Below are 10,615 nucleotides of genomic sequence, written 5' to 3' on the forward strand. Positions count from 1 at the left end.
ACCGCTGCCGGCCGCTGGCTGCAGGCGGCCAACGGAGGGAATTTGGTTTTTATCTAAATGTTAACCAGAGCACATTTTCTTTCTTGTCTTTTGCAGAGGGCCTCAAAGCAACTTAATAAATGATTCAGTCGCACCAGAGGCAAATCTCTCTCTCTCTTTCTGTGTTTCTCTGTCTCGCTCTGTCACTTTGTGTCTCTCTTTCTCTCTGACTCTGTCAATCATTTTGTCTGTTTGTCTCTCTGTCTGTCTCTCTGACTGTCTCTCTTGTTGTATAACTGTCTGTCTCTCTGTCTCTCGGTCACTCTCTCTCTCTCTCTCTCTCTCTCTCTCTCTCTCTCTCTCTCTCTCTCTCTCTCTCTCTCTCTCTCTCTCTCTCTCTCTCTCTCCCTTTCCACATCTCTCTCTCTCTCTCTCTCTCTCTCTCTCTCTCTCTCTCTCTCTCTCTCTCTCCCTTTCCACATCTCTCTCTCTCTCTCTCTCTCTCTCTCTCTCTCTCTCTCTCTCTCTCTCTCTCTCTCTCTCTCTCTCTCTCTCTCTCTCTCTCTCTCTCTCTCCCTTTCCACATCTCTCTCTCTCTCTCTCTCTCTCTCTCTCTCTCTCTCTCTCTCTCTCTCTCTCTCTCTCTATATTTTTCCACGTAATTGAACACATACCTGTGAAACTGGCATGGAGTACAGAAGTCCTGGGTACTCCAGGCCAGGTACTTGAGGACTTGGTATAGTGCCTCAGAGCACTAGAGCCCTGGGTATAGGCCCTCAGGGTACAGGGGTCCTCAGTATAGGCCCTCAGGGTACTGGAGTTCTGGGTATAGGACCTCAGGGTACTCTAGGCCTGGGTATAGGCCCTCAGGGTACTGGAGGACTGGGTATAGGCCCTCAGGGTACTGGAGGCCTGGGTATAGGACATCAGGGTACTGGAGGCCTGGGTATAGGACATCAGGGTACTATAGTCCTGCTTGGTATAGGACTGGGAGCCAGAGAGAAGTTAGTTTAACACTTTCAACTCATAAACTCTTGAACCATTGAAACACTTCTATAGGCTTAGAAATTAAGGAAGTAGTTTAGATTATGTTGGTTGCATAAGTCAACAAACATGTAATCTGATAGGGCATTGAGAGGTCAGCCTGAACTGGGGTCAGATTGGAACGGTTTGAACTTTGAGCGTAGGATCAAGGTGGCGGATCGTAGCTTTCTGCTACGCCCAGGGTGGCCTGGTTTGGCTTCAACGCTAGGTCAGTGCTAGGTTAGCTTCAACGCTCAACTCCATTAGCCATGCTGGCCTCCTCTTCCGGTCTGGATTATGAAGATGTTCACTGAATTCATCGGGTTCAACGGTGTGATGATGTCATGCCCAAACAGGCTCCCACAGTGCATTTCTGTAGCTTGGCTCCCCGTTCCCTTCACTGCGGTTCGGAGGAATGCCTGTATTACTCTGATGATGGATGAGACAGTAACCTCCCCCCCCAAGCCCCTCCCCTGCCTCCTCTTTACATGCCTGTGTTTGTCTTTGTTATGCAGTAAATGTGGAATGCTGTATTTTATTGGAAGAAGCATAGGGCTGAATCTGGGGTCTGCCAGAGAGCGTTTACATGCACACATAAACACACACACACACACACACACACACACACACACACACACACACACACACACACACACACACACACACATACACACACACACACACACACACACACACACACACACACACAAACACACACACACACACTCACACACACACACACACTCACACAATTATATAAGTTGTGATTGCTCGTTTATTGTGAGTACAGCTGTGTGCCTGAGAGACCGAACAACAATGAGCATGTCAACTATTCTTACTCCCGGGAATACAGTATTCCACTTCTGTGTTCCGTGTCCATGTTTGTTCCATCTACGTTTTTAGGGAGTCTTTCCTATGCCCTTCAGGTGGTTTAGGTTGAGGGGGCTCGTGCTGAAGTCTGTTAAGACTGGGTCTGATCAGCACAACATATTTTCATCAGAAGGAGTTGTCTCACTGACAACCATGGCTTCGTTCCAGTGCAACGTGCATCCCCACTTTATTCCTGTGTGAGGCATGTATGATTCAAATCCATTTTACTCTGTATTTTCATTTTCGTTTAACTTGAGCAGCTGGCTTGGCCTTTGCAAAGTGCACCCGCACACAAGCAAACGAAGTTGAATCTGACGTAACTTGTGGTAAGAAACGCTGGAGCTGGAGTGAGCGTAGAACCAGCATGTGGAGAGAGTCCAGCCTTGAGGCGATGATGAGGTGCGGTACTCCCCACAGAAACGATGGACCGCAGCCTTAGAACTTCCTTATGATATTCAATGTAGACAAGACTGCAAACTTAGAGGACCGTGGAAAGCATTAATTGCTGTTTAACCGTTCTTTTCACGCCAGATCTGCTGTTAGTCTCACCACCGGTAGCGTCACAGTGTCTTGCGGTCAGGTTGCATTACAATGCAACTGAAATCCAGGTGTAATTCTCAAAGTAAAAAATAAAATTAGATAATAGAATAATGGATTTACTGATGCTTACTTTCCCCATGTACAAACCCATTACCTGGGGATACCAACCTGCGTGTGAGGGGAACATATGATCACGATTCAGGACTGGTGAGATCCTCTCAGCCTGGACCCTGTATCCCTCAGCTATCATAAGGCGCTGCGCTAGGTTAGGATTATAAGAAATAATGCAACGGAATAGATCTATACAGGAAGTTAAGACAAACTCTTGAACCATATCTGCATAAGCACCCATATACCCATATACATATACACATTCACCAGAAGGAAGCGCCACTTTAATATGACCTTTGTATTTGATTAGACAAAGTGTACCTTTTTTACAGTTTTACATGTGAGAGAAGGAACAAGGAAGTTAGACAGAGAGACCAGCTGGAGCCGTAACAAAATATGTTTTTGAAGGTTTTCGTGGGTGGGTTTGTCCAGGATGGTATCAGATGCAGCGTTATGGATAATTCAGTATTTCAACTATAACATCAAATTAGACCCTTTCATCATTTCATTTAATCACCCAAAGTTAATACATATATTAACCTAATCTATCAGTGTAAATACCGCACCACTATCCAGCTGAACACCACCCAGGAATGCAGTTAGCTGTCAGGAGTGTGTGTGTGTGTGTGTGTGTGTGTGTGTGTGTGTGTGTGTGTGTGTGTGTGTGTGTGTGTGTGTGTGTGTGTGTGTGTGTGTGTGTGTGTGTGTGTGTGTGTGTGTGTGTTTGTGTGTGTGGTATAAGGGGGTGTGAGAAGGGTAGTGTTGAATGGTTCCAACTCAAACAGACCTAAGATGCAACAAGAGCAGAAATGTGCTGAGTTGAAACAAAACAAACAAGTTGAGGCGGCGGTGGCGGCGCAAGAAGGCTCGGCTGCGCTAACACAATGTGCTAAAAGGCGCATGTAGCTTGTAGCGTGTTGCACTAAGGGACGCTAACTCACCGTGTTAAAAGGGCGCATGTAGCTGCTAGCATGTCACGCTAATAGAAGCTAACTCAACATGTTAAAAGGTGCATGACGCTTTTATCGTGTTGCGCTACGAGGTGCTAACTCACTACGTTAACTAACGCATGTAGCTTTTAGCGTGTTGCGCTAAGAGATGCTAACTCACTGTGTTTAGGATGCATGTAGCTGCTAGAATGTCACGCTCAGGGATGCTATCCCAGTGTTTTAAATGTATCTGCATGTATCTGCTATTCTGTTGATCTAAGATGATTTACCTCAACGTGTTGAATGGTGAATGTAGTGATTATCAATTTAGTCTATGCTATATTTAGACCCAATGGTATTCAAGATAACGTCAGTACCTCATAGGACCACATATTTGGGGGGCACCCCTATGTTCCCGAGGTCCTATGTTCCCCGGGTGCAAAGGGTTAGGGTCAGGTTTAGGGTTAGGGTTAGGGTGAGGGTTAGCCCTAAACCTAACCCTAACCATAACCAATCGGAGGAGAGCCATTCTAACCAATCACAGGCGAATCAGAGGTGGAAAAGGCGGTACTTGCCCCTACCATCCTACGAAAAAAAGATTTGCTCACAGGGTCCTATGTTCCCCGGTCATATACAAAGCGGGGAACACAGGACCCGGGGAACATAGATACGCTCCCCATATTTGTACTGCTAAAACCAGTCCTGAATAGCTTCCTATTCTACACATTGAGTGGTCGACACAACACCATATGCAGTTGCACGGGTTTGAGATAAGTCAGACAATACAGGCACGGCCTCTTTGCCAAACCGCCCTCAAGGACAGACTGAAGGTTTACCGGGGTAAACTAGAACCTGTGGGCGTGGCTTATTTACCATTCCGAATATACCTGTATTAGGGAGATGCTTCATGAAGCACCTCCAGAGTGCAAGCTTGTTTACCTTGTGTCTCTGAATAAACCACGTGTTGAACATTTACCACTCTCCAAGTCATACTCAGCCTGAGCAACGACACCACAGAAGATTAAAATTAAGTTTCATCAGTAGCTGCTAACTTGTTGTTGCTAGTGGTGTGCTAAGGGATGCTTATTCAACGTGTTAAAAGGCATATGCAGTGGCTAGCGTGTCGGGCTTAGGGAAGCTCTTTCGAGTGTTTAAAGGTGCATGTTGCTGCTAGCATGTCGCGCTTAGAACCGCTGACTCAACAATTTAAAAGACGCATGTAGCTGCCAGCGTCTCACGCTATAGGAGGCTTTGCTAACTATGTGTTAAAAGGTTCATGTAGCTTCGAGCGTGTCCTGCTTGGACCATTTGCTCACTCAAGTGTTAAAAGGTGCATGTATCTACTAGCATGCCCCACTATCAAGCTATCTCAGACTGCCTTATAAAACACCACGTGTCTCCCATACACACCAACACAAACAACTGTCGTCCAAGCATTCGTGGATCCGCCTCACATTTCCCCCCTGGGAAAGCATGCTGTGGGGCTGAACTAACAGTCTCACAGACACACTCTGCTGAAGGATCCCTAGCGGCCACCATGACGGCAGAGCAGCCTAGTAGGTTACAGAGCTATACATAAAAAACATACAGACAGAGATACAAACACACAAATGAACACACATACCAAGATACACGTACACACGCACACACACACGAAAATGCATTCAGAAATACACACACACACATATAGAGATACACACACACACACGCACACAGACATACTGAGATAAACATACACATGCATTTATACACAAACACACACACACACACACACACACACACACACACACACACACACACATACATACAATAATACACACATTCATAGATACACACAGACACACAAACCAACACACACATCTATTCACACATATACATACAAAGATAAATACATACAGATCTACACACACAAACGTAAAACTCTTATCATACACATACATACACACACAAACGTAGAACTCTTAACATACACACACACAAACACAAAGGTAGAACTCTCAACATACTAGCATACACACACACACACAGGCATCGATCTACATGTACCCATAAACATCCAACTCTTAACATACAGAAACACACAAACGTAGAACTACTAACACACACATAGACCAGCTCTGAACATAAAGGCACTATGTTTCAGTTCAGTGCTATGGGTTCCTGCCGGTTCCTCTGATTCCTACATGTGAGGAGCCGCGTTCCCCAAGCGCTGTTCTAGGCGCCGTCTCTCCAGGCAGGGGAGCCAGCGCCAAGTCAAAGAAAGAGCTAGTTAAACTTTATCTGGGGACAAACACAAAAAAGTGGATTGACAAACAGACCTTACATACAGAGATAAAGTGCCCCACAGCTGAAGCATGCACACCGGAAGGCAAACATAAGCCCACAAACACACACACACACACACACACACACACAAATACACACACACACATACACACACACACACACACACACACACACACACACACACACACACACACACACGCACACACACACGCACACACACGCACACACAAATACACATTTGCACAAACATATCAACACACACATTCTCTACACTTACACAAACGTGTGAGACCCACTACAAACATCTTTGGCTTTCAGTGACACTCAGTTCAGTTAAAAATGTAAAAGTCATCTGATCCAAGACATCCCCACCCTCCCCACCCCCATGAGTGAATGACTTCCTAAACACGACACATCGGCCTGTAGCCCCCTGGGACCCTGACCACTGCTCTTCATCACTGTATCTCCTCTGGGATTAATGGGGGAGGGAGGGGGGAGGAGGGAGGGGGGAGGGAGGGAGAGAGAAGGCCAGGGGTAAGAGCAGGAAAAGAGCAAAGTAATGTGTTCCAGCCATAGCAGGAACTGGCCAACCTTTGTCTCTGAGACAACTCTCTCTCTCTCTCTCTCTCTCTCTCTCTCTCTCTCTCTCTCTCTCTCTCTCTCTCTCTCTCTCTCTCTCTCTCTCTCTCTCTCTCTCTCTCTCTCTCACAGCAGCAGATGGACTCATCCAAACACAGAAGTTAGATGGGTTTACTCCTGTGTACACACACAAACACACACAGACCCACACACGGATACAGGCGGCGAGTGCACCCAGACACACACACACACACACACACACACACACACACACACACACACACACACACACACACACACACACACACACACACACACTAACAGATGCACAAACAAACAAACACACACACACAAGCTAAAATACGATACTGTGTGACTCTGGTGCGATGAAGCGCCAGTGGCATAAGTCAGATGAAAAACATAGCATTGTTTTATGGTTGTGTCTTTGCCTCCATTCACATGTTCCGGAAGTTTTCTAGCAAACGCTCATTTAATTCGGTGAACTAGTCAAACTGTAGGTAGCGGAGTTATCTCAACAGGTAAGGAACCATCACCTGGAGGTCCTGGTCGATTCTAAACATTTAGTTTTATCTGGTAAAGGTCAGTGTACTCTACAGGTAACAAACCATCATCATTATATTGTCAACATGGAGTTCAACAACTTCGTTAACACACGTTTGTGTATGTCATGTGACCCTCCCCCTCTTCTGAGACCTCCACTGGCTCCCTGTAGTAGCTAGCATCAGATTCAAGACACTGGCCTACAAGCCCCTGACCCTGCCTACCTCCAAGCGTGGGTCAGACGGCGCACCCGGGCTGGAGCTCTCCGCCCAACGACCTCAGCACTGGTACCGCCATCGCTAAGAGCAAGCAAAGGTCGCACAGCAGAGTCACAACTCTTCTCTGTTTTGGCGCCGCAATGGTCGAACAAACTCCCTGCCGATGTCAGGACTGCAGAGTCGCACCCCTGCTTTGGCAAGAGCCTCACTTACTTTTATTTTGGACGTTCTGGCACTTAAAAAAAAAAAATAGTACTTAGCATCGTGTAGCATCTTATCCTAGCCATCTGTGCTGCATAAGGGGAATGGGTTAACCTATCAATTGTGACTACTTGGCATTTGTCCTAACTGTACTGATTGCGATATATTCCCTTCCTGCTGACAAATGTACGGATCGTAAGTCGCTTTGGATAAAAGCGTCTGCTAAATGCCATTCATGTCAATGTCAATTTTGATACAAACAATATGCAAATCATAAGAAAGTGACTCTCTCTATGGTGGGTCCCGCTGGAAAACTCACATGGTTCATGATACCAGGATACGGGTCTCATAGTTCCTAGTTACCACGGTCCAGGTCACGTGGTTCATGCTACCAGGGTTTGGGTCACATGGTTCCTGTTACCAGGGCCTTGGCTGGTCCCGTCTGGAGAGCTGTCAGCTGGGGAGAGGGTCCTCACTTCTCTGTTGGAAGTGAGGACAGGTCTAGTTCACACGCATACATATACATTTACACACATACTATGGGTACATAACTACACAGTCTATCCTTAAATCTGTCTGTCTTACAGAGAGAGAGAGAGCGAGAGAGAGAGAGTCTAAGAGAGAGAGAGTCTAAGAGAGAGAGAGAGTAAGAGAGGGAGACGAGTAACAGATTCAATTGTATTTCTCAGGCTTTTTGACACCAAACTGTTTGTTTTCGATGGTGTGAAGCCTGCACACTATAATGGCAGATATAGATGAAGATGAGGGATGGAGAGATGGTTAGAGAGAGAAAGGTGGAGGTATGGCTGGAGAAGACAGAGATAGAATAGATAAGGCAGCGAGATAGAGAGATGTGGGTGAATGATTATGTGTTAGAGCACAGATGCTTTGCGGTATTTAATGAGAACAAGAGACGACAGGAATATGACTTATACTAATACTAGTTTGTATTTAATTGTACCTACTTTATCTGAAGACTATTTTAAAATGATCTGTCTACCCTAAACCTTTGATTGCATGTATCTTAATGAATCCCCATGGGCTATATCTTAAAGCATTTATAATGTAATAATGTGCTAATCAATATTTGGGTTTTATCAACTTTTTCATTTCTGACATAGAAATAAATAACCAGGAGTATAAAACCGATTCAGGACAAGCCAAGTAAAATGGGCACTTTTTATTACAATTATGTAGACATGTTTGGTGAATACACACACATAAACAAATATATAGCTGTATTTTACAATTGAGACATATCGAAACATTGGTATAACATTGGCGTAACTGGCAAAGTGCTTCCTTGTCTTTGATTTCTTACTCTAAAATGAGTTCGAGATGAATCTAAAGCGTTCAGAGCACATAAAAGGTTGAAGGCACAGAGAAGGGCGGTGGTTCCCTCGGACGGTGCACAGCGCGGACTCACAGGTGAACGCGTTGCATAGAAGCCCTCTCGCGTTCCCCTCTGATCGGCAACACATAAATAGTCAACGACGGTCCACGACTCGAAGATCAGTAACCGTAAGACATTCTGGAAAAATACAATTTGCTTCATTTTGCCGCGTTAACGCGTTTGGACAACCTTTAGCGCACACAGCAGGTTGCGCAGGTATACCACAGCTGATCTCGGGTCTGTTTTGGGCATTCTGCAGACCGCAACAAGTGGATATATTCTGTACCATGGAATATGGGCCTAATGTTCAATAAACTGCAGTTATTGATGTAAATAACACACACAGACATATGAAGAGAGTCTTTAAGCATTGTGAATTGTACAGCGCTATAAAGAGAATGTAGAGAGAAATTGTTGGTAACTTGCACCCCAAACAGGCGACGGTTGTGGTTTAAATGACCGTGTCCCGCTTTAGCTGCACGGATATAAGTCCAGCGTGACAAATCACACCATTTTATACAAAAAGGCACAAGACGACTTTAAGTCCACCGTGTAGACGCGGGGATGAGCTTATTGTGTGTTAGAAAGGCACATGTATTCTCAGCTGCCTGACCCTCAACAACTGTTGCGCACTTTTGATTCCTCCTCAGGATCTAGCAGTGTCCAACTATACAAGTATGTGTCATCAAATGTTCATGTAAGTCCAAAATGTTTATAGTCCGGCTTCACTGACAACTGCCCATGGGTTTAAAGGAGCCGTCAGGGAGCTGTCGGAAGATGCCCCTTAACGTGTCCAGCTCCCGGGTCAGGTGCTCCACTCGTTTGCGCAGCCTATCGTTGTCGGACGCCAACTCGACCACCTTGTGTTGCGTCTCCACGTTGCGCATCTTGGCCTTGTCTCTGCTCTTCCTCACGGCCACGTTGTTCCTCTCCCTCCTCATGCGGTACTCGGGGCTGTTCTTGTCGACGCGCTTCTTCTTGATCCGCTCGCCGCCACCCAGCATCTTCATGTGCGCCGCGGTCACCCCACTGTGCTGCTGCTGCAGCGGGCTGGGCACGGGGGTCGGCGGCGGCGTCGGGTGCCCGGGCTGGAGGTGCATGGTCGTTTGCGCACAGTGCGCAATCTGGTACTGGAGGTGCGGGAGGTGCTGGGGGTTATGGGGGTGGTGGGAGTGATGAGGGTAGTTGGGCGCGATGGACTGGCTCATGTCATCGTCGTCCCGGGGCTCCTGCTTGATGGCCACCGGTCTGATCCTGGTGGAGAGGCTGTCGAACACGGGCTCCAGTTTGGATGAGTCCAGGTAGCCCGGGTGACCCGGGTACACCTGCTGCTGCTGATGTTGCTGCTGGTGCTGTTGGTGCTGTTGGTGCGGCGGGGGGCCCGGGTGACCGCTGCTGCCCTGGTTGTACTCGTACTCGCCGTTCATCAGTCGCAGCTTCTCCTGTTTGGAGTTGTGGTGAAATAAGTCTGCCAGGAACTCGTCGTTGAAGGCCGAGGGGTCGATGTAGGCGCTGATGTCGATAGAGTTCTCATTGTCGCAGATTTCACTGATGTGGCGGAAGTCGCCCTGCTGCGGGGGGTCTTTGTAGCAGGTGCTGTGCGGGGCGACGGGGGTCATCAGCGGCCGAGGGGCGACCTCGTACAAGTTAGCGTGCTCCATTGAGTACCTAAACCCCGCCACACATGGTGAAGAACTCCGGGAATCCAGCTTGCTCCGGTATGCGATTGAAAGCCGCTGTGGCCGGTGGAGGAGAGCAAAGTACAGGTCCTGAACCTTCTCACGCTCCTATAAGAAACAAGCGAGAAGCGCGTCTCAACTCACAACAGTCAACAGGTTGTAGCAGACGGTTTCTTCTTCTCTCTTCGGGAAGTCTAATATACTGACTGTCACCTAGAGCCTCCAAGCCGCAGAACTGTCAAAACG

General features: G+C 47.1%; 1 protein-coding gene across 1 annotated transcript; it reads right to left on the minus strand.

The window, feature by feature from the left end:
• Positions 1 to 8,446: 8,446 nt before the first annotated feature.
• Positions 8,447 to 10,615, minus strand: cebpa (CCAAT enhancer binding protein alpha). Its single transcript, XM_030377363.1, has one exon. It carries the CDS (start codon positions 10,349 to 10,351, stop codon positions 9,416 to 9,418), a length of 936 nt encoding a protein of 311 aa, XP_030233223.1. The 5' UTR covers positions 10,352 to 10,615; the 3' UTR covers positions 8,447 to 9,415.

This window comes from Gadus morhua, chromosome 14 (genome assembly GCF_902167405.1).
Source record: "Gadus morhua chromosome 14, gadMor3.0, whole genome shotgun sequence".
Classification (NCBI taxonomy): Eukaryota; Metazoa; Chordata; class Actinopteri; order Gadiformes; family Gadidae; genus Gadus; species Gadus morhua.

Excerpts from the sequence above, each read along its gene's own strand:
- cebpa (XM_030377363.1), bottom strand. The coding sequence starts at position 10,351 with ATGGAGCACGCTAACTTGTACGAGGTCGCCCCTCGGCCGCTGATGACC.